Source organism: Mauremys reevesii, linkage group 6, assembly GCF_016161935.1.
Source record: "Mauremys reevesii isolate NIE-2019 linkage group 6, ASM1616193v1, whole genome shotgun sequence".
Taxonomy (NCBI): Eukaryota; Metazoa; Chordata; order Testudines; family Geoemydidae; genus Mauremys; species Mauremys reevesii.
In genome coordinates this window covers 90,681,088-90,706,534 of record NC_052628.1, presented here as the reverse complement: position 1 = coordinate 90,706,534, position 25,447 = coordinate 90,681,088, and the positions used below count along the sequence as shown (strand labels likewise).

The following is a 25,447-nucleotide window of genomic DNA, read 5'->3' as shown; positions in this document are numbered from 1 at the left end:
GTGCATAACCGTGCAGCCTCAGTGTTCTCAAACTAAAGTTTTAAAAATGGAATTATTATTATTATGGTGGATGCATTTCTAGGTTGCTAGATTTTTGACACTCAGTGACTGGGGTATTTCCATGGGCTACTTGGATATCTTTGGGAAGTTATCTCGTTTATTGTCTTATTGACTTGTCACAGAGAAAGAGAAAGCAATCAGGTTTCCCAAATAGGTAGTGAGTTAACAGAGGGAGGTTGCCCAACAGTAGAGGAAAAAATCATTAGAATTCCATCAAAGGAGTCATTGCAGATACTATAAAATTCTCAGCCAGTGAATTACCTTCATTTTGGTGATAAATTTAAGGGAACCCCCTTTTATAAAAGGAAAGGAAAGAAGAAAAAAGCCCATTGAAGGAATAGGCCTGGTAAAGAAATATTTTGTGTTCTCCAAAGGTAATAAAACACACTGACATACTTTTAAATAGTTACATTCCTGTTGTTTTGTTTTGTTTTTTAAAGCAAATTATATAAGTAAAATTTCCATTGTGCTAAAAAGGCATAATACAATGTAAAACTGAAGGACTGATAACACTGCTGGTGCCTAGCAGAAAGCAAGCAGCTGCTTTGCAAAATTCCCTCAGCATCTGTGCGAATTTACCTTGCTCCTGAGTTCTAACATCCCTGCTCTTCCAGTCCTGGGTCCTTCCTGGGATAGTGTGATTTATGATTATGGATAAATATGCACTAAAAGGAGCTAATCTTCGAAATACCAAAGTCCTATTTACCTACAAAGTCAGCCAGGCTAGTGCACTAAGCCACTTCGCCTGTAAGACACATTGAGAAATAGGTCCATTGAATGATTACATTTTCTGTGCTACAAATGAAAACATTTAATAATACAAGAACTGTGAATATCTGTGATGGAAACAAGCTTCTTAATGTGCAAAAGCTCAATGCCCTGAATCCAGGTAGTTTTTCATCAATCACAGTGGAGGGAGCACATGGGAGCGGGTGAATAAATTCTTGATTTCATGTAATCAATACCTATCCTCATGAGAGGGAGGATGTATGGGCAGATTCAGTGTAGCTTCAAACGAGTGAAAAAAGGCTTTTTTAAATATGAAACTGAGAGCTCTCACAAAAGTAATGCTGAATTTAAGGAAAGCCATATTTAGTATAGAGCAAAATGTTTCTGTGGCACTTGTTTGTGTGTGTTATGGAAGAAAGGATTTAAAATGTAGGCACTGAAAGATTATTTTTACCTGGACATTTGGAGTTCTGTTCTCTCCTCGGTGCATGTATTGCTCTCATTAGCATGTTGATTGACGTTATCTTGCATTGAGATGACAGCACACCCTTTAGTGTTAAGTGTATCAATGTTTTTTTGTTTGTTTGTTTGTTTTTAAAAGTCTTTGATAGAAAATAGCAGAGAGCTAAACTGGAGTTTTATCACAATTTCTCTATGAAACATACAAATGTTTTAAAAATGGATAGAGATCTATTTGTTAATTTTTTCGTTTTACAGTTGAGAACATAGCTTAATGGTCAGTGAGAAACCAGTTGCACCAGCAATCAGACTCTGATTTCTCTGTTATGGAGACAAATCCATCCATCAGGGTTTGAGTGCAGAGCTAGGAGTGCTTAGAAAGCACTTTCCCATATGCGCCTGATTATTAGAGCACAGCTGCTCCTCTGGGTAATTAATGTGAGAATGCTGCATTTTTCAGAAGTGTAGCATGTCTTTATTTCCAGGGCCATGGGACCTCTTCTCTTCTCTCCCGTCCTGCAACACTGTGGCATTTCACTTAAAGTGGGTGTTTAGAGGCGAAGTTTTTTTTCTTGTGGGAACCTGACGAGAACAATCAGAAAGGCTTGTATCAGCCTGGGGAGAAACTTGTTGCTGGCACCAGAAATCTGATTATTCATTGTGCCCTCTAGCCACCAAATGTGACTCTTCTGTGTTGGCTCGAATAAAGTTCTGAGCTAAGGACCTAGGGTAACATTTTCAAAAGGGCCTAATATTAGGGAGGGAGAGGAATTATTTAAGCTTAGTACCAATGTGGACACAAGAACAAATGGATATAAACTGGACACTAGGAAGTTCAGACTTGAAATTAGATGAAGGTTTCTAACCATTAGAGGAGTGAAGTTCGGGAACAGCCTTCCAAGGGGAGTAGTGGGGGCAAAAGACATACCTGGCTTTAAGACTAAGCTTGATAAGTTTATGGAGGGGATGGTATGATGGGATAGCCTAATTTTGGCAATTAATTTGGCAATTGATCTTTGATTATCAGCAGGTAAGTATGCCCAGTGGTCTGTGATGGGATGTTAGATGGGGTGGGATCTGAGTTACTACAGAGAATTCTTTCCTGGGTGCTGGCTGGTGAGTCTTGCCCACATGCTCAGGGTTTCGCTGATCACCATATTTGGGGTCGGGAAGGAATTTTCCTCCAGGGAAGATTGGCAGAGGCCCTGGAGGTTTTTCGCCTTCCTCTGTAGCGTGGGGCACAGGTCACTTGCTGGAGGATTCTCTGCAGCTTGAGGTCTTCAAATCACAATTTGAGGACTTCAGTAACTCAGATATAGGTTAGGGGTTTGTTATAGAAGTGGATGGGTGAGATTCTGTGGCCTGCATTGTGCAGGAGGTCAGACTAGATGATCATAATGGTCCCTTCTGACTTTAAAGTCTATGAGTCTGAGTCTAAATGCCTTAGAAGCCTAAGGGTATGGCTACACTTGTAGCTGTACAGCGGTGCCGCGGGAGCGCTCCCGTGGCAGCGCTTTGATGTGTGAGTGTGGTCGCGGCGCCAGCACTGGGAGAGAGCTCTCCCAGTGCTGCAGGTACTCCACCTCCCCGTGGGGATTAGCTTACAGCGCTGGAAGCCGCACTCCCAGCACTGGGGCACTGTTTACACTGGCGCTTTAAAGCACTGTAACATGCTGCGCTCAGGGGGGTGTTTTTTCACACCCCTGAGCGAGAAAGTTGCAGCACTGTAAAGCGCCAGTGTAGCCAAGGCCTAAGTCACATTGAAAGCCAGTGGGGCTTGAGCTCTGAAGTAACTTACTTACTTGCTTTTGAAAATGTTACTCCCAAGGTAGTGTTTTTGTCAGTAAGACCTTGTGAAATAGTCACGATGAAATTTTAAAAAGCTTTACATTTGTGGTTTCCATATTTCTTTTTAATTGGGGAAAACCGAGATAATTTTGCAAAACTAACAAAACCAATAAATGTCACAGGAATTTTATGAGTTTTTCAGTGAAAATGGGACTGGTTTTGAGTGAAAATTCACTTTTAGTAAAAAAAAAAAAATCATATATTTGAGTGAAATGGAAAGCTTTCAAAGTGTCAACATATGAAATTTTATTTTGAGATCTATTTTCATATCAAAACAGTTTCACAAGCTTCACTTTCACAAAAGCAAAATTTTGAGGCCTCAAAATAGCCTATAACATTTCAAGTGATATTTTGTATTTTTAAAATAATTGCTGTTTCTTACAGCTGCACCTATCAGTGATTCTGTCTGCTGTACTCCAGAATGTTGAAATTGTTTTTGGACTGTGTGCATTTAAAATGGAAGTCAGTTATTAGATATTGTCTGAGGTCCTGTGTAGACGAACAGTTAGCGTGCAGCAAACTGGGAGTAAGTCTACCTTGCCATGCACTAACTGTCCATCTAGATCCTTCTGCTGCACACTAAAAGTTTCCTCGTGAGCTTTGATCTACTCCACTTGAAACAGGAGTAGATGAATAAGGGTCCTAATTCCACTAACTTTGTGTGACATTGAACAAGTCTTTTAATTTCTCTGCATCTCTGTTTCCCCATCTGTAAAATGGAGCCAGTTGTGTTTACTCACATTTGTTAAAGCCAGGGGCGGCTCTACACATTTCGCCGCCCCAAGCACGGCGGCATGCCGCGGGGGGCGCTCTACCGGTCGCCAGTCCCGCGGCTCCAGTGGACCTCCCGCAGGCGTGCCTGCTGAGGGTCCGCTGGTCCCGCGGCTTCACCAAAGCCGCGGGACCAGCGGACCCTCCACAGGCACGCCTGCGGGAAGTCCACCGGAGCCGTGGGACCAGCGGACCCTCCGCAGGCATGCCACCGAAGGCTGCCTGCCTGCCGCCCTCCTGGCGACTGGCAGAGTGCCCCCCCGCGGCATGCCGCCCCAAGCACGCGCTTGGCCTATTGGGGCCTGGAGCTGTCCCTGGTTAAAGCACTTTGAAATCTACAGATTCAGGGTGGTGCTTTCCAAAGCACTTAGTGTTGCCTTACTTTGTTCCCGTTGAAATAAGTGACAGGTGTGCCATTGACTCAATAAGAGCAGAGTTAGGTTAAAACTTGAGGTGATATTTTCAAAAGCATGAAGCAATTTCGTTAGAGTTATTTTGTGTCCATAGTTAAGACCGAAAGATGTCCATTATCAATTTCAAGTTTCCTTGACTAATGTGGATCTAATTTTCTGTGTTTTACAGATTTTCTGTCCTAGAGTCATAGAAATCATACATGGAAAATACATTCCTTTGTCACTGGAGGATTCTTGCCCACATACTTTTGACTAACACTCCTGCATTTTCTAATATTTCTGTTGAAAAAGTGTCTTGTGTGGTGTAATTTTTTTTTTTTTTGCTGTGTTTAAGATCCTTTTAGAAATAGGGTTATTTTTGTATGTGGTATCTTCACCTGCTCAACCACTTTTCAAGTGATTTCTTTACAAATTGTTATTTAACAAATAGTTAGCAATTATATTATAATTTAATATTAAACTTATTCTTTAAAGTAGAAGTAACATGCATTGGAGGCGAAGAGGAACATGCTAGATTCACTCAGGCCTTACACTGGCTTAAACTCTGGTGGTAGAAAATTTGTCTGAAGATCAGGGCCAAGATTATTTTTCAAATGGCTGATTCTTTTGGGTGCCTTATCTTTTCGGTTCCCACTTTGAGACATATGCACCAGCTTCACTAAATTTGGCACAAGTTCTACGTTATATGCGCGTGAAATATTTTGATTGATATCTGACATAAATTTATAGTACCTTCATATTACAAATGTTCTAGTTAATGGGCAGCTTTTCCCCTTAGGCTACATTCTTGTTAGCCTCCCACCCTGGCTTTTCTGTGCTCTGAATAGTTATTTATTATTTATTTGCAGGCCTCTCTAGTAATTATGTGATTGTGTTTGTTTGGCACAAAAAAATCGATTAAATGAAAATGTGATGTGTGGTTTCATATGGCAAGCGTCATGGTTATGGATTTAATTAAGACCACTCCTTATTTTAGAAAATACACTGAGACTAGAATACTGCAGTGTAGCAGAATCCTTGTGTTGTTTACATTGCCACAGTCCCCATTTGGTTTGACTCACTGGGCTCTGCTTGGTACAGGACCCCAGGGAGAGAGAATGGTGGTCAAAGGTGATATGCTCCCTTTATGCCTTTCCTATTTCTGGGACTGGTTTGGGGGGCCTTTTGTATGCTAGCACAAGTTGACTGCTCCAGTTTCCCCTATGGCCACAAGAGCTGCCCAAAATGCCACCAGGCCAGAGAAGTGGTGGCTGGGCTGGCATAGGAATCCTTGAGAGTTAACTAAGCCAGCTTTGTGGCTCGTTTATGCTGCCGGACTGGTGGCGGCAGGCGCCAGCATCTGGTGAAATATTGTCAGCTACAAAATGCTTATAAATCATAAATCACATTGAAAAATATTGCTTTGTCTCTTGGTCTGCCTTCTGAGTTTTAAGCCCTTTAATTCCCAACCAGGACGAGGACCCCACTTACCCCGTTCATAGTGTCATAGAGTGTCAGGCCAGAAGGGACCACTAGATCTGATTTCCTGTATATCACAGGCCACCACCACCAAGCACCTGCACACTAAACCCAAGAACCAAAATTAGACTGAACTATTACAGCCCACAGGAGACAAGACTGCTCTGTACCATAGGGAGAGAATAGGAGGGACTGAGGTGCACCAGTGCCCAAGACCCCTGCAATGAGAGGGAATTGATTAAGTGAGGTTAACATCGGCAAGTGACCCACATTCCATGCAGAAGAAAAAGGCACACACAAAAAACCAAACCCAAGGTCACTGTCAATCTGACCTGGGGAAAATTGCTTCCCAACCTCACATATGGTGCCCGGTTAGACCATGAGCATGTGAACAAGAACCAGCCAGCCAGCACCTGAGAGAGAAAATGCTCGGTGCCACCTCAAACCACTGGCCCACCCCATCCAATGTCCCATCTCCAGCCAAGGCTGTCTCTGATGCTTCAGAGGAAGTAGACCAAAAAAACCCCAGAATACATTGGGGGTGGGGGAGGGCAGGAATCTATTCTTGACCCCTGAAGGCCATTGGCTGAAGCTCTGGAGCATGAGCTTTAGGAGCATGACATGAACCGGAAGTGAACCTCAGGGCTACTGAGCCTTGGCTCACATCATCACAAGCAACTTTTCTAAACTCTGGGTTGGGAGAATGGTCATTCTTTTTCTCCTCATCCTCTTCCCCTATCATTCTCATGCCTCTCTCTCCCCTGATGCTCTTTCTTACCCTCCAGCCCTCTTCCCCTGCACATCCATGTGCCCCATATATTAAAATGTCCCTCACATCTTTCCTCCCTTTCTTTTCATTCTTCTGCCCCCTCATATTTTCCCTCTTTGCTCCCCATAATATTTTGTTTCTTGTTAGACTCCCTCCCTCTGTGCCTTTTTGCTGTTCTCCACTGTGCTTCTCCTCCCCACATTTCCCTGTTCATCCTCTCTTTCTCTTCTGCCTTTCACATTGCCATATCCCTCCTGCTATCCCATCATTGTCCAGATAACCACATTCTACACACTTACAGTACTTCCCTGTCCCCTTGCTGTCAGGACAGCAGCAGACCACGAGCAGCCCTTTTTAAAAAACAAAAACAAAAAAACACAAACAATTGAGACACAATATTGGGAGAGCTGGCAACCATGCTGACTGCTAGTGTGCTAAGCTGTGAGTGCACGCTCTCGCTCTTTGAACAATGATAGAATTTGTTTGTCTAACAGAACACAGAAGATAGATCTGTGCTTAGGTGCTATATGTAATAAAAACAGAAACCTTCCCATTTTTGCATTAGAAGGGCCAGATTTTGGTTTCAACTACTGCAGACTTGCACCAATGTAACTCCATTGCAATAATTAGAATTAATAAAATTTTACAGTGGTGTATCTGAGATTAAATTCTTTCCCATAGAATATATCTATAAAAATGTAAATTCTACAGTTTCCCTGGGGTCATGAACCACAGTTCAGGTGTGTGATGCTGGTGTAGATCCTCTGCATGATTACCTTCCACTGACTCTGGAGCCAAGAAGGCCATGTATGTGTCTGCAGGGGAAGAAGAGATGCCTTTTGTTGCCACAACAGTATTTATCAAATCACATCACTTTGTAAACACCATGGTACTTAATAATCAACTTTCTTTTCTTTTTTTCTTTCCAGCCTCAGTAGACAAAATGTCAATAGAATAAGTGGCCTACATTCCAGACCTGGCCATGAACCATTTGGAGGGACCACCTGAGGGGAAGGTGAATGACGAACCAGCAAACGGAGAGGTGAACGAGTCAGTGGAGGCTGACCTGGAGCACTTTGAGGTGGAGGAGGAGCAGCAGCAGTATGCCGCTCATTACCCGAGACATGCCAATGGCAGCCAAGAAGGACAGTCTGGGCAGGAGGAGGAGGGGATGCTTGCTCGGTCAGCCAGTACAGAGAGTGGCTTCCACAATCACACTGATACTGCTGAAGGGGATGTCATAGCCACAGCAGAGGATGGCTATGACACAGACAGAGTCCAGGAAAATGAGGATGAGAGCGCCTACGCAGTGCAGTATAGGCCTGAGTCTGAAGAGTACACAGAAAATGCCGAGGCAGAGCATGCTGAGGCCATTCAGACCCGAACTCTACCTAACCACTTACACTTTCACTCCATTGAACATGAGGAAGCCATGAATGCCGCCTACTCGGGGTATGTCTACACTCATGGGCTCTTCCACCGAGGGGAGGATGAACAGTATGCTGAGCCCTACGCCGACTATGGACTGCAGGAGCATGTGTACGAGGAGATAGGAGATACACCTGACCTGGATGTCAGGGAGGGACTACGACTCTATGAGCAGGAGAGGGAGGAAGCTGACAACTATCGCAAGGAAGCTCTGGGTGCCCGCCTTCATCACTATGATGAACGGTCTGATGGAGAGTCTGACAGCCCTGAGAAGGAGGCAGAATTTGCTCCCTATCCAAGGATGGATAGTTATGAACAAGAGGAAGATATTGATCAAATTGTGGCTGAGGTCAAACAGAGCATGAGTTCTCAGAGCCTGGACAAGGCCGCTGAAGATATGCCAGAAGCAGAACAGAACTTGGAATGTGACCATACTCCCGGTAGTGGGACTCTCGAGAGCAATGGTCAGCTCCCAGCTGGCTCCAGGCCCACGGTCAACTCAGGAGAGTCAGTGCAGAGATACAGCAAGGAGAAAAGGGATGCAATATCTCTGGCTATTAAAGATATTAAAGAAGCTATTGAGGAAGTGAAGACAAGGACCATTCGTTCTCCTTACACCCCAGATGAACCAAAAGAACCCATCTGGGTGATGAGACAGGACATCAGCCCAACCAGGGATTGTGATGATCAGAGGCCACTAGATGGAGATGTAAGTATATGAAGCTATTGGCTCACTTGCTACAAGTAAAGGAATGAGGAATAGGTAACATACATATGTCTGTCTCTCTCTCTCGTATACACGCACACACGCATGCACTCTCTCACATTCATGGTAAGGTACACTATGCTTGTATGGCTCATTCTGTTCCTGTTAAATATTTAAAGCTTTACCTATTTTAATTCTGTGTTCTAAAGGATGCATAAGTAGTGGACCTATGTATTATCGATGGGCCATGTTAACCCTTCGTGAAACACCACAGAAGTCAGTAGAGTTACACCAGAGATGAATTTGCCACAAAAGGTTTGATTGCTCTCTTGCAGAAACAAGTGATATTAAATTTTTCCAACATTTGTTGACTAACTGGTTGGTTAGAATGGCTACCATTCAGTTTATCTCGGGCTATCAGGTTCTGCAGGCTCCCATCAGTTATGGGCTTACCAGCTACAAGAAAGTGCAAATTTACAACACTATTAGTTTAATTGTAAAATTGAATCACCCTCATGTATGAACTAGACGTTAAAGGCCATCAGAAATCCAGAAACTTTTAACTTGTAAGTGAATTGCGAGCTGAATCATGTCACATCACACAATGCCAATCCTGTGTAACAAAGAAGATTAATTGCAATAATTAATTTGTATTATCCCAATATAGAGTCAAATACTGGCAATCTTATTCCTGCTTGTGGTCTCATTGCCTGCAGTGGAACTACTTGCTTAAGGAAAGGTAGAAGCAGGATTTGGCAACTAATGCCTAAAATAAATATAATTTCATGTTAACATCCTGGTCTTACAAGTGTTTTCTAGCTTTGTATGTATGGATTCCACATACAGTCACTGGAAACTCTTAAAATTATATCTATGTATCTGTTTCTTAAAAGGAACAGGGCATTGGGAGCTGTGGCTGCTCAGCACCTCTTAAAATCAAGCCTGTAATACTTTATAGAGTGTGTCATTGTACATCAATGGGCATATGACACTAGAAATGTTTTATCCGGATACATAAAGCTAAGGTGACTCATTTTAGCATGTGTTGTAAAACACTAGTTTATTTTTTATTATGTGAGTTTTTAAATCCTCCAAAAAATCATGATTATTTCTCTCCCATCATCCAAATATATGCCACATTAGTCCACGCATCATCTTATTACAGCTTTTGGGCAACAGATTCTTTGTGTTTTCTTTCTGCCATGACAGCAGTCACACAAAATACTCCTTGTTTTCCTAGCGGCTTCAGGTTCACTATCCTAAAATACCGATGATGGCCTCAAGCACATTAGGTTGAAGGGATCCTGAAAGGGGCTGAGTTCTTCCTAATAGGTGCTGAGCTTGCTATGCTCCCTTAGACTGTGTTTCTCACGAGGATTCTCAGCACTTTGCAGAACTGGACCATGTATGTTGCACTTGTGGATCCTAATATGGTGTACTTGTATAGTGATGAAAGCAGGTGTTTCCCTTGGTCCTTATTTGTAGCTGATATTACAGTGCATTAGACTGTGAGCTTTTTTGTGCAGGGACCATCTTTTGCTTTGTGTTTGTACAGCACCTAGCACAATGGGTCCTGTACCTAACTGGTGTCTTTCAGTGCTGCTGTAATACAAATAATAAATGATGCTGATAGTAGCCATATGACAACTGGATGTTGATACGCTTGCAGGCAGCCTAAATTCTGAGAAGCAGAAAGCATGACTCAAACTAGCAATGTGTAAGGTCTGTGGCAGACTGATAGACCTACATCCCACTTGAAGAGAATGTGGGTTGGATTTTTTTTCAGTAACAATAGTCGCTGCTTCTTGCATTGTTTGTGATGCTTCACTCAGGTATCACTTGGCACACACAGAAGTCTGAGTAAATCCATCTTCTTTAACAGAGAGTGCATTGAACTGCTTAGCAGCTTGCTGAACAAAATGGGATTGCCTTCACTAAGTGATCACAAGGGATCAATTCTTAAAATAAAAATCCTGTAGAACCCTATTTATCAGAATGTAGAATTTTTTTCCAGACAAACAAGATTTTGGAAAAATTAGGGGCTTTTCAATATAACTGATGCATTTCAAAGATGTAACTCAATTTCATCTGTAACTGGTTTTCAGCTAAGAGGGGATTTGATTAATGGTGGTTTTATTTTACTTAGACTGATTTTTCAGAAGTACTGAAAATCTCACAACTCTTACCAAGGTCAGCCCTTATTATGTTGTGTTCTTTTCAGGAAGATCTATTTTCCCTCTCAGCTCCTTTAGAAATCAGCTTTCATTTCCCAAATTACTCTTTCTTGGAAAATGTTTGCAATCATTTTGTGCTGTTAACCAAACAGTGACCAAACTTTAGGATTAGAATAATAGACTTGTGTCACTTAGCAAGCAGTTCTCTGAGAGGTGATAAAGCCATGGAGACAGCAGAATGATCTGCAGGTGATGGTATTAAATGTAGCAGATTTTGCTTTTACCTTTTTTTTTTTTTTTGGCAAGGGAAGGTAAATGTCACCCTGCAGTGTTGAGCATTTGGATGATAGTGTTGAGACTGGATGCTTTGTAGAGGATAAAGTAGAAGGGTTCAGCAGTAGGGATAAGACATTGGCTCACATTGGGGTGCTTAGAGTGGGGTTCAACTAGCCAGCAGTTGGGAAGAGGGATGGAGATTATCTGAGGTAATGGAAAGGATAAGCAGCTAGTAGGGGGATAGAGGAGACGCTTGAGGGAAGGACCACTTATGGATGTGTGTGCCTGTCTTCAGGATACTCAGGGTTAAATCTGGTAGCAAATTCCATTCATTCATATGTATTTTTCCCAAAACAAATGCTTAATGTTATGTATGAAAAACAGAATAAAAATGCCAGCAGTCCAGCTCTTATGAGCAACTCTACAATAACTAGCTGTTATGGTCATGTGATGTAGAGAGGAGGAAAAAGATTTTTTGTTTGAAACTTAAACTGTATACTTACAAGCAGTGAATAAAAAAAATGAATAAAATACCCAAATTTCCACTTAAAATGGAGTGAGCCAAACTGTGTGCTGATATACACCCTATGCAATCCCATTAACTTCAGTGTGCTTTCACAGCATGTGGGCCCAGAATTTGGCTCCAGTAAATTTAAGTACAATGAGCTAAATTTTCTCACACACACATGCGCACACAAATCGATCTGCACTTCTGGATGTCCAACTTCCAGTGCAGCTCCAGGCCTTGGGTTTTCAGGAGCAAATCAGGTAGTTAGAACAGCACACCCATCTTTGTTTTTGGACCTCAAAAGAAATGCATTAGGATTTCCCTCGTATCAGCGCTTGTGTGTTTGGCAATTTCAGTATCTTTCTTGCTTCTATTAGCAGAAACCCTGAAATTTTCTTCAGAATGTACAGCCATATCTGATTGCTAGACAGAGCTCTTTAAATGCCTCCTGTTCTACTCTTTTCTTTTCTTCTTGAGCCTGCACAGTCACTGCAGCTGTGACATCAAGTAATTGAGACACTTCAAGGAGAAAACTGTGGAGCAGCAGAGTTAGGTTTCTTGCTCAGAATGCCTTGTCTCATAGGTGCAGATCATCCTGTTCTGCAGTAAAACCCGTGGCAGGGGCCTCTACAGGAAGAATGCTCCACCTGCATTCCCTCATGAAGACTCTCACATGTATATATCAGAGGGGTGAGGGTGAGCAGTGAGTACTGCCTCAGTCCTGGTAGACCCCCCAGAGATGCAGGTAGATTGTGGACATCTACAGACGCATTCTATCCCAAAGTTCCCTGGCAGTGTCTCTCCAATGGAGCCAAGTTGGCAGGGACTCCCCTAACTGGCTATGGTAAGGGAGGTGTCACGGAGACAACTGACCCTGCTCCTCTGCACAGTAATGGGGGACAGCTATGTCTCAAGGGTCCCCTCAGTGCATGGATCTCAGAGGGCAAACGTGGACCATTTGAAGAGTGATCTTGCATGTGAGAGATTTTAAAATCCAGCAAAACACTCTCTAGTGTGTAATTTGTGTGGAAGACCCCATAGCACATCTTAAAATCCAAAATAGTAACAAGGTCCTCAGTTGAGGGGGAGTGGGTTTACTGGATCTTGCTGCGGAAGGTTGGCACAGGCAGGTTGTTTCCTTCCAGAAGAGCACCTCTGTCTCCTCTTGGCCAAAGAAAAGGAGCATGCTGCCCTCTCTGCCTCTTGTCACTGGAGGTAAGAAACAATGATTAGTGTCAGACTGAGGCCCTCCCGTTTAGAGGGGATTGCTCTCTTCCAACTGAGTCACACATCCACAGTGCACCGTAGATCAGTAACCCAAGTATTGTTGACAATTAAGCATTTTTGGCTGTGGTGTTTCCATATCAGGGGCGGCTCTAGGAATTGCGCTGCCCCAAGCAGGGCGGCACGCCACGGGGGGCGCTCTGGCGGTCGCCGGTCCCGCGGCTCCGGTGGACCTCCCACAAGCACGCCTGCGGATGCTCCACTGAAGCCGCGGGACCAGCGGACCGTCCGCAGGCATGTCTGCGGGAGGTCCACCGGAGCCGCCTGCCGCCCTCCCGCGGCACGCCGCCCCAAGCGCGCACTTGGTGCGCTGGGGTCTGGAGCCGGCCCTGTTCCATATCTTCAGTTTCTCAGACTTCTCAATCACTGGTGTCCAAAGTCTGCATTCATGAGACCTTTTCCTTTGCACGCCATGTTCAGACAGTGAGGACTACTCTGAAATTGATATTGGTTTTCGTATAATGATAAATTACACAGGTGGATAGATTCTGTTTCACAAAACCAATCCAGCCTTTGAAGACAAACCTTTTAGGTACAAGGGAGATGAGCTGCAGAGTTTCCTGTCTGTCTGCTTCCGGGTCATAGACATTTTGTTTAAAACTTAAATTTCTATGTCGCTGGTTTTTGTTAGTTCTGGTAACGCCGACACTGGAGCAGTTTCACAGAGATGAAAATGTTTCAGTTTTTCCACAGCAGGAGTAATCTATTAATAATGAGGAAATAGAGAAGTCTGTTTTAAATAATTTAAGCACGTTTCAGGTACTGGCTGAACTTTAAAAGAAAGAAAGAGAAGGAAAAGTGACTATATTGATGTGATATTGTTAGTGCTTTCTTTTCTAAGCAAAGGAACCGATTTGAGAAGTCAAGACTTCAGTGGGCGGCCTCTAGATATTATGAAGTCTTAAAATTATACAGCAAGCCCAGTAATAATGAACATTTTAATTGGAAAGGCAGAAGGCTTTTTGCTGCTTCATCAGCCATGTAGGAGAAGGGAGATGTTTATCAATTATAGTGTTGGAAGACAAACACTCCCTAAAACAGATCAGGATAGTTCAGTGAATATTTGATTCAGTTTTTAATGTGAATCATTTTTGTGTTTTTATTCAGTTTTTAAATAATTTATGGAAAGATAAAGGCAGCTGTGAGTGATTTTTCTACACTGTAAACGAAAGCACTGCCTGTGATGCTTACAGTTATGAAGAAAGTCTTCTGAAGACATGGACAAGAACTGAAGTAATTGCTTTAGATTGACACATGATGTGCTGCAGTTGAAATTCAAATACAAGTTAAACTCAGGTTACAGACATTAAAAGAGGAGAAAATCTCACATAATGAGAGAGATAAATAGCCAGAATTGAGCCAGTTTCCAGGAATTCTGCAATGCCAGCCTTTGGTGTGAAGTACCCAGTCCACTGGCCAGATCTGACCCTCTGATTGTATTTCTTGGTTTCTACAGAATCTGTGTCTGTTCAGCAATCTGAGCTTATAATTTTTAAAGGGAAGTTTCTAGCCTTTGTGGGTTGCAAAGAAAACCTTATAGATGTGAATGAGTGGAACCTGTGCATGCAGTGTTGTCATAGTACTCTGCACAAGAACTCCTTTTCAGAGGCAGACTAAGGTCTCCTGGGACAGAGCAAGTTGGGGGGGCCCCAGTGACAGAATTGTAGCCCTGACCCTCCCCTTCCACCTACTGTCCCACCCCATTCTGCCCTTCCCCCATGGCCTTGCCCTTGTTTATCCCATGGTCCTGCCCCCCCACCGCCCCACGATCTTGCCCTCCTTTCTACTCCCTCTTCCTCCACTGTGGCCCCAAGACTGGAGAAGTTCTATCCCCCTGCCATGGCCCTGGGGCCACAGCAAGGAGTGAGAGCTCCTCTAGCCCTGAGGCCATGGCAGGGAGCGAGATCTCCAGTCCCTGGGCTGCAGCGGGGGGGTCCGGGCGCTAGGGCTTCTCCTAAGGACTGGGGTCGGGGCGATGGGACTTCCCCTGCCTGCCCTGCAGCTCCTACCAGGACTCCAGCCTTCCACCACCCCATAGTGGATTTCTGCTGCGGTGCCCATTTTTCCGGAGCCCCCCAATTGGCCAGGGAGCATCTGCAGCAACAGGTGCAGCTACATTTATTTCATTGTGATTATTCCCACCAAATTTACTGGGGCAAATCCTCAAAATTCTGGTCAAAATTATACCTGCAAATGTGTTTGCACAACTAGTTTTTAGGAGTGTTCTGTGCAGGCAGTTGCATGTATTTGGTAGGTTGTTATGGGCAGTTTTCAGCAAGGCCAGATTTCTGAAAATTTGGTTTGCCCTGTATCTTTATTTTAATGTCTAATCCTATGTGCCTGCTCCTTAGCACCTGGGGGAGGAGTCACTGAGAGTGCATCAAGCAGTGCATATCTTTGAAAGTGCAACCATTATGTGAACATTCAGATAGGCACGGATGCCTTTTTTTCTTTCCTTTTCTATTATTGTTTTTAAAACAAGAAAGTTAAATGCAAAATACTCTTAATGCAAAAATATGAATAAAAATTCAAAAGGATGAAAGTCAGGACACACAGAATGCTGATTCCTGTGCCTGACATAACTTAGCCATATAGCACATACTGTACTATTTTATTACCAAGTATCAGGGGGTAGCCATGTTAGTCTGGATCTGTCAAAAGTGACAAAGAGTCCTGTGGCACCTTATAGACTAACAGAAGTATTGAATCATAAGCTTTCGTGGGTGAATACCCACTGCATCAGACGCATGTGGTGGAAATTTCCAGAGGCAGGCAAGAATCCTGTCTTCCTATGGCAATATATGAAAACCTGTAGGAGAACACTTCAACCTCCGTAGACACACAATAGCAGATTTAAAGGTAGCCATCCTGCAGCAAAAAAACTTCAGGACCAGACTCCAAAGAGAAACTGCTGAACTTCAGTTCATTTGCAAATTTGACACCATCAGCTCAGGATTAAACAAAGACTGTGAATGGATAGCCAACTACAAAAGCAGTTTCTCCTCCCTATGTGTTCACACCTCAACTGCTAGAAGAGGGCCTCATCCTCCCTGAATGAACTAACCTCGTTATTTCCAGACTGATTCTTGCCTGCATATTTATACCTGCCTCTGGAAATTTCCACCACATGCGTCTGACGAAGTGGGTATTCACTCACGAAAGCTCATGCTCCAATACGTCTGTTAGTCTATAAGGAGCCACAGGACTCATTGTCACTTATTTTATTATTGTTACTGATATTTAAAATGCAATACTATAAATGTACAGAGTACACGCAGGTACACGTTGCCTGCCCTAAAGACAGTATTTATGTAGGTATAAAAATCTACAACATGCATTGTAATACAAGAGTACTTCTCCACAAGGGGCCAGAGCGACCATTGCTGAATAGGCCCAAACCTTGCATTTCCTGATGTATGACTGTTTAAATCCCCAAACCATGTTAATACATTATTACTGAATTTTAATGAATGTAAACAGCCAATGTAATTATCTCTGAAGATTTCCGAAGAGATATGCACTTGGAGCTGGAGTCAAGGGACCTTCCTTGTAATATCCTGGGTTGGATTTATTGGATGATAAATTATTTCCTGGAGAAATTTGCAACATATATAAGTAAATTATACAGCTCAATACACATGAATATGTTTGTTAGTGTTGTTGTTGTTTTAGCTGTCTTTTAACAATATCATTACCTTAACATAGTAAAACAAAACCATCTAAAATGCATACTGTGGATGAGTGATGGAATAAGGAACTTTTCACCTATAGGTTTCAGTCTCCAATCCAGTCCTGATAGGAAGTTTTCACCATCTAACAGCTGTATCCTGGTCTGTGTGATATTAATTAATGGTTTTAGTGTAGTTTTTAATGGGCAGGGTACAAATCACCGTGGAGATTAACTGACCCCTTGTTGGCAGTATCAGCAAAGAGACTCACATTTGACCAGATCACAGTATTAGACTGAACTGTTCTGACTGTATTGGGGGAAGAAGGGGAGCTGTTGCAGTGAGTGTCTGATGTCTCTGATTACCATTTTCCATAATAATCCCCATATTCCACATACTTGTAACTTTCCAAAGTGTTCATATTTTGGACTGAAATTTACATGATTACTGTCTGCCCAAAAGGGATTCTTCTTGTTTTGGGAAAGTTCACACAAAATCTCTTCAGCTGTTTTATGTTAGTGAAAAGAGAAGTGAAAAACTAAACTTTTCTCACTGTAAAATCAACATTATTTTTAAGTTACGACAGCACCCAATGATTTGACACAAAATGTATATTGTAAAATGTTACAGAATGCACAGCACAATGGAGTTAATATTGCTGTTGATACCCTATTTATTTTTTGTATAGCACTCAACTGTACTAGGTGCTTTACAGAACAAATAAGAGGAAAAGTTCCTGCCCCAAAGCTCTTCCAGAGGTTGAGGAAGGACCAGGGTTACAATAATAAGATCATATGGTTACCCCTCTGATACATATTTTTAGGGTTCTGTTCAGGGTGTTGGGGTGAGAGAGAAAGATTACAAATTTACTGCTCGTAGGCAATATGGCAGAAGTGAGTGAGTTTTTTAGAGATTCAAAGGCCCAATCCAAAAACCATAAGTGCGAAGAAAATGCAAGCTGAGACCTGGCAGGTTTCATCTAACCCCCTTGAAGACTTTGACATAGAAAAGTTGACCCTTGATTCAAATGCACTACTGAATTTTGCTTTGATCAAATATTTGTGGATCCCCTCCCCAAACCTGTGTGTGACAGTGCTAATAAGCTGTTTATGCAATCTCTAGATATACTGCTGCTAAGAATGGGTATACAACATTACTTTTCTAAAACAAGAGCAGTTCGCTGTGACAAAAGAAGCTCCAGTATTCCTGATCTATGTTTTTATGGGATATTCAGTTACATGGCAGGTTAAGCTGGATAGGTGTGACACAATGCAGTGCTGTCGCATCTCCTATTACCAGTTTCATTATTAAATCCAAGCACAAAATAACAGTGAAGCACTAGCTTATTCTCAGGTTGCAAGTGGAGGATGCTTTAGTTACAGCTGGACAACACCAAAAGCTTAAATGGAGAATTTCTGGATGTACCAGGCTGAATATCGTAAAAGACAGGTAGGAAGAGAAGTGGGGATGCTGCTACTTTTTTTTCTATTACTCCCTTTTATACAGCCATTCACAATTGTAATGAACATTAACGTTGATACAATAGATGAGTGTACATAGTTTAAAGATTATAAGAGCAGTGCTAGCATACATTCTTTTAAAATGTTATGCTATAAACGATATCACTTGGAAGAAGCTGAGCAAACTGCCCTTCCTGCTATTTCTTATTGAATCTCTCTTTTTTGTCCTAGCATATGAGCTACCTATATATTGTAAGCTTCACTCCGTATTGTGCATTGTACCTTTTCCTTTGTGATGCTAAATAAGCCAAATATGTATGAGTCCCTCCTAGACTAAACTACCCCTGTTTTGGGGTAGCTAACGTGGCATACAGTATAACAAGCTGTGTATTGCATGCAGTCCGTTCTATTAATAAATTGCTTTAGTGTTTTCAGTCAGACTGCAGTCATCATCATAGAAAAAAAATCTTACAGCAAGAATGCAAACATTCTAAATAGAAGGCATTTATATGGTCTTTAATAGATGAATACTTCCAATACTTTTTAGATGTGCGTAGTATAATATGCGTTCACCCATACGTATTTGTATGCTGATAACTACTGGAGCAACAATGCAAAAAAATTTAAAATGTCTGAACTCCTAAATGTGGATGATACACTAACAACTAGGCTTATTTATGAGCATGCATTGACAGCATTTTAAAGAACTATTTTGGGGACAACATTCAGTGCTTAATATGCTCTAAGTGTCTTTGTTTTGTTTGTTTGTTTGTTTTTTTGTTTTAAAACTCAATCCTACATTATTTGCTCACACAAAACTCCCACTGGCATCATTGTTAGCTTGACAGCATTGCACACCTGTTATGTTGTTTTAACACATATAAAAACAGAAACAGTAATGTTCAATTAGAAAAACAGGAATGGAAAAACAACACAGCTGGGTTTAAGTTGCTAGTGGAACTGTAACTTCTGCATTTGCTGACTTAGTGTATGACTCTTAACTGTATAACTCTCTCCCCATGTCACTTGTCTGAATGTTGGGGAGCTTTCTTGGGCAGGGGAAACTCCCCCCCACCCCCCCACCCCAACCATGGTAGCAGAGCTGCATAGCCGAGAGTTCTTCAGCCTGAAGGCTCAAGTATCTTCCACAGCTCTTGGTGTCCATTTTTACAAAGACTCTGCACCTGTTCTTAATCTCTGTCTCCCACTTCCTAGTCCACACTTTTACTCAAAAACAAAGCAAAACAAAACAAAAATAAAAAAATTAAAGTTTGTACTGTACAATCAACTTTCTGGAGCAAGATCTATTGGATGTGAAGCCAAGGACTTCTGGCTTACCTAGCAGCAGAGTTGGCAGTTTCCTGGGAGAAACTAATTTAGGACAGGGTGCTGGTAAATACCATCTTTAAACCCAGTTAAAACTGGGAAACTGGGGAAATTAATTGCATCCATGTCCAGCAAATTAGCATAGAATGAATCTTTTCAGACTTTGGTTATATCCATTCAGAACAGTGGAATAGGTTTGGTCTATCCACTACATCAAAGTTGGTCTTCTGTATAGGCAAATAGACCTGGGCTAATTGTCTGCAACTCTGCCTGCTTTTGATTGTTTAATGCTTCAAGTCTACAACAATGAATTATTGTCATTTTCATACAATCAGATGTTTGAATTGTGTTTATATAATATTAAAAACTGAAATTAATCATGACCTGTATAACAACTTTGAGAAAATATCCAACCAAAATGTACACAAACATTCCAGTGTTAAGTATTATAATTTCATATACAAGTATTACACCCACTGCAGTTTTACTTCAATTTAGGGTTGTTCAAATAAAATCTATGAATCTACTGCTTTATGTAACCACAATTTGAATATGTAACTAAAACTAAGTGTAATGTGGTGTGCATTAATTAAACATTTTTTAAAATAGAAAATGCCTTTAAACTGGGACTAGCTAGATTTTCACGGAATGGTGAAAACCATGATTTGACCTGGTAAATACTGCCTTTGGTAAATCCTATCCCATCCCTACCTAGTGAAGATCTTTAATAAAGGGGTGTTTTTAGTTAGTGCTTCGTGGTACTTTATTGCTCACCTGTGAGAGGAAACTAGCAGAAGCTGATTTTTATACCACAATATTTGGTAGGACCTCTAATTCTGTCCTCATATTGGGTGTGTGTATATGATTTGAACTAATGTTATTGGGGGGGGTGTGTGTGTGTGTGTGTGTGTGAGAGAGAGAGAGAGAGAGAGATAAGAGGTTAGACCTTGTAGCCTAGGATCTGCATGGGTACCCTTGAGTTGTAAGAAGAAATGTCGTAAGTACCTACTGCTTGTGTAAGAACTGCCTTTTCAAAACATAGTTCTGGAAAACAAGTTTCACCTCATTTGGATGCAGAGGGAATCAATTCAAGTTCCTCTGCAGAGTCCGACTGGAGAATTGCTAACATAGTTCCTATCTTTAAGAAAGGGGGAAAAAGTGATCCGGACAACTACAGGCCTGTCACTTTGACATCTGTAGAATGCAAGGTCTTGGAAAAGGAAAAAGTTGTCAAGGACATTGAGGTTAATGGTAATTGGGACAAAATACAACATGGTTTTACAAAAGGTAGATCATGCCAAAGCAGCCTGATCTCCTTCTTTGAGAAGGTAACTGATTTTTTTAGACAAAGGAAACACAGTGGATCTAATTTACCTTGATTTCAGTAAGGCATTTGATACGGTTCCACATGGGGAATTATTAGCTAAATTGGAAAAGATGGAGATCAATATGAAAATTGAAAGGTGAATAAGGAACTGGTTAAAGGGGAGACTACAACGGGTTAAAATTGAAAGGTGAACTGTCAGGCTGGAGGGAGGTTGCTAGTGGAATTCGTCAGGGATTGGTTTTGGCACCAATCTTATTTAATCTTTTTATTACTGACCTTGGCACAAAAAGTGGGAATGTGCTAATAAAGTTTGCGGATGACATAAAGCTGGGAGGTATTGCTAACACAGAGAAGGACCGGGATATCATACAGGAAGATCTGGATGACCTTGTAAACTGGAGTAATAGTAATAGGATGAAATTTAATAGTGAAAAGTGCAAAGTTATGCATTTAGGGATTAATAACAAGAACTATTGTTATAAGCTGGGGAGGCATCAGTTGGAAGTAACAGAGGAGGAGAAGGACCTCAGAGTATTGGTTGATCACAGGATGACTATGAGCTGCCAATGTGATATGGCTGTGAAAAAAGCTAATGTGGTCTGGGGATGCATCAGGCGAGGTATTTCCAGTAGAGATAAGGAGGTGTTGTAACGTTATACAAGGCACTGGTGAGACCTTATCCAGGATATTGTGTGCAGTTCTGGTTTCCCATGTTTCAGAAGGATGAATTCAAACTGGAACAGGTTCAGAGAAGGGCTACTAAGATGATCCGAGGAATGGAAAACTTGTCATATGAAAGGAGCCTCAAAGAGCTTGGCTTGTTTAGCCTAACCAAAAGAAGACTGGGGAGAGATATGATTGCTCTCTATAAATATATCAGAGGAATAAATACCAGGGAGGGAGAGGAATTATTTAAGCTCAGTACCAGTGTGAACACAAGAACAGATGGATATAAACTGGCTATCAGGAAGTTTAGACTTGAAATTAGATGAAGGTTTCTAACCATCAGAGGAGTGAAGTTCTGGAACAGCCTTCCAAGGGGAGTAGTGGGGGCAAAAGACATATCTGGCTTCAAGACTAAGCTTGATAAGTTTATGAAGGGGAGGGTATGATGAGAGAGCCTAATTTTGGCAATTAATTCGTCTTTGACTACTAGCGGTAAATATGCCCAATGGCTTGTGATGGGATGTTAGATGGGATGGGATCTGAGTTACTACAGAGAATTCTTTCCTGGGTGTCTGGCTGGTGATTCTTGCCCACATGCTCAGAGTTTAGCTGATTGCCATATTTGAGGTCGGGAAAGAATTTTCCTCCAGGGCAGATTGACAGAAGCCCGGGGGGGTTTTCGCCTTCCTCTGCAGCATGGGACACGGGTCACTTGCTGGAAGATTCTCTGCACTTTGAAGTCTTTAAACCATGATTTGAGGACTTTAATGGCTCAGACACAGGTTTGATACAGGAGTGGGTGGGTGAGATTCTTTGGCCTGCATTGTGCAGGAGGTCAGACTAGATGATCATAATGGTCCCTTCTGACCTTAAAGTCTATGATTCTATGACAGTATGTCTGAAATAAGGATTCCAGTGAAAAGAGATGTGTTGGTCAGAGATATGGCTGCCCCTAAGCAGATCATAGCCATGTCACAATGTAATGACATTGGTTGGCCAAAGAAGAAGCAAGCAGCACGGGTGTGTGTGTGTGTTAAGTTAGGAAACTAGTGATCAAATGTGTTAAATATCTGGTGTTGCCTGCTCAAGGTGGAAAACTTGAATTGGCTGATAAAGTTATGTAAGGATCCAAACGTGTGTGTGTGTGTTAGAGGGGACTGTGTAAGATTCCAATGTTTGCTCAGAACCCGACAACACTATTGTACCTGTGAAAACTTATTTTGTAAGTACATTGAAAGGTGATTTTGAAATTGGGGCTCTATGGGTCAAATTCTGTGCTCACTTACAATTTATACAATTCCATTGTAATCAACCCTATTGATTCCACCCTTTGTATTTCTAGTATAGTAGTTGTCCTAAAATCCTTTCCAGTTTTGCCTTAGAGAACTAGATTTGGCTTCCTCAGTATTAGCAGTGCTCCCTATTACTCCCTTTTAGGTAGGATAATGGTTTCCAAACCATGGTCCACAGAGAGCTGGTTGATCACATCATGTTGGTTCTCTTTGCTATTCTCTTCAGCTGCATCACATTGAAAAGAGTTAAAATACAACAACTGGTTACCTAATATTACTTTCCCATGTAAGCAGTTGCTGTTAGTGATTGGCACATGCCGGTTACATGACCATAACTGAGAGCAAGAAGAAGGTGGTCCATGAGACAGTTTCTCCATTAAAGTTGGATTCACAATGTGAAAAAAAATTAGAAAACTTGTAGTCTAGAGAATACTACAAATATTGAGGTAACATTTTGGGGCAGGGACAATTTCTTCCGGTGTTTGTACAGTGCCTAGCACTATGGGGTCTTGGTCTGGGGCTGGGGGTCCTAGGTGCTGTCACAATACAAATAATAAATAGATGTTATCATCATTATTATTTATTTGTTAAGGCTGTCAAGCGATTAAAAAATTAATCACGTGATTAATCATTAATGATACAATACTATTTAAATATTTTTGGATGTTTTCTACACTTTCAAATATATTACTTTCAATTACAACACAGAATACAAAGTGTACAGTGCTCACTTTATATTTATTTTTATTACAAATATTTGCGCTGTAAAAAACTAAAGAAATAGTATTTTTCAAATCACCTCATACAAGTACTGTAGTGCAATTTCTATCATGAAATTTGAAGTTACAAATGTAGGGTTATGTACAAAAAAATAACTGCATTAAAAATAAAACAATGTAAAACTTTCAGGGTGGATTTGATTAAATCAAATTGATTTAAATCATGATTTAAATCACTAGTCAGGAAGACTCAATTTAATCGTGGATTTCTACATAAAAATGCACTCTTGTTGGTTGTTTTAACCTTAATACAAATTCTTCACAACTCGGAGATAGATGTAGGTTGCATTTTTAGAAGGTACACACTATATATTTTAAGTGATTTATTTTGAAAACTTTTTAGATTAGTTTTACGGCTATATCAGAAAATGAATGATTATTTAGTTATTTCATTTACCAAAGGTAATTGAAGCAGATATTTATGAAGTCATTGGGAGGTGAACTATTTCCAATTCAACAGGTTAATCATTAATATTTGGAGGATTTTCTTGACATCCTGTATTAAGAGGGGAACATCACCAGACAAACATATTTTATTCAACTAAAACAACTTTATGTAGTCTGGATTTTTTTCTTCAACAGCAAACATAACAAAACATATGAATTTGAATTTAGTTAAACATTCAAGTTTTTTAAAATCAGGTTTGTTTTTGTTAAAATTGTTTTTAACTAAAATGGTTAAATGAAATTTAAATAAATAAGTAAATAAGTAAATCGACAGTGTCAGCCAGGTCAACATAAGAAACTTAAAAGATTGGCTTCTGCCGCTAACTCAGTCGTCTTCACCTTCATTTTCCTGTTTGTTCATAATCTGGAGTAGAAAAACAAGCTTTACTACTTTTTCAAGTCCCAAACAATTTCTCAATTTGGAATGAATTAGTCCAAAGGAAGAAAATATTCTTTCTACACTGGCAGAAGAAGCTACTGCTGTTAAAAGTGAGATTATCACTTCAACAGTCTCTGAATCCAAGTGCTTAAGTGTCTTCCACCAGTTCACTGGTGTGACTTTCTTTAAAACATCATCAGCAAACATATATTTCTTGAATGGTTCTTATTCCCAAACTGGGTCTCTTTTACGGCCTGCTGCCGTTATAGGTTTTTCCTTCTAGTGAGAGAATGGTATGGTGGATCTCAAATCAATGAAGGCTACACTCAGAAAGACCTCAAGACTTCTGGAATATGCTGCTCACTTGCTCAGACAGTTTCACTTTTGTTTCTACTGCCTGTCCCTCCCTTCTCACATTTATCTCCAGATTTTTCTCCTTGTCCAGATCTGTTCCGCCCCCAACAATCTTCTATTCATTGAACTTTTTGAAACTTTGTACTTTTTGAGAGAGGTAAGGGATTGACTCTGTGTACACAAATGTGCAGAGGGACAATAGGGTTGAGGTCTGTTACTTCTCATCTCTATATATTATTTATTTATTTAAAAACATTTTTGCTGTTGACAAGCATGTTATCTCTGGAGAGACAATTCCCGTTTGAGAACTGCAAAACTAAGCATCTCTGATAGTATCTTCTAGACTGAGCACTGAGTCCTATTGGGTAGATAGAAAAATTAACCTAAATAGTCTATACATAAGATTGGGGCCCTAATCCATGAATTATTGGAACTCATTTACAAAACTTTTCTTAAACATTACATGAATTATTGTCTCATACTATAGAATTAGAATTTATAATCCCTATTCCTTGATGAGATGTCTTTGAGCTATAATGTATCTTAATTAAAATGATCTTTAGATAAAATGCTTGTTGAGGAAAAAAATTATCAAAATATCCAATTTTAAATAAAAAAAAATAATTTTTTTTATTTAAAAAATACAATTTTTTTTTATTTTTTTAAAAAATCATTGATTTTTATCCACCCTGAAAACTTTGTCCACTCAGTTCTAGTTCTTGTTCAGCCAGTCACTCAGACAAACAAGTTTGTTTACATTTTCAGGAGATAATGCTTTTTTTAATCGTGATTAATTTGTTTTAGTTAATCACGTGAGAACTGTGATTGACAGCCCTATTATTTATTATTAATTATTTTATTTAATT

The 25,447-nt window shown here is 40.9% G+C and overlaps 1 protein-coding gene across 8 annotated transcripts in view; it reads left to right on the top strand.

The window, feature by feature from the left end:
- Positions 1-25,447, top strand: part of APBA1 (amyloid beta precursor protein binding family A member 1) — a 140,537-nt gene that overhangs the window by 78,514 nt on the left and 36,576 nt on the right. For all 8 annotated transcript variants that reach the window (XR_005600899.1, XR_005600892.1, XR_005600898.1 and 5 more), the window contains one exon: positions 7,437-8,644. Coding sequence is in view for 1 of the 8 variants with exons in the window: in XM_039545864.1 (XP_039401798.1) it covers positions 7,490-8,644 (1,155 nt within the window). In the remaining 7 variants the exon portion in view is untranslated. The remainder of the gene's footprint in view (positions 1-7,436; positions 8,645-25,447) is intronic.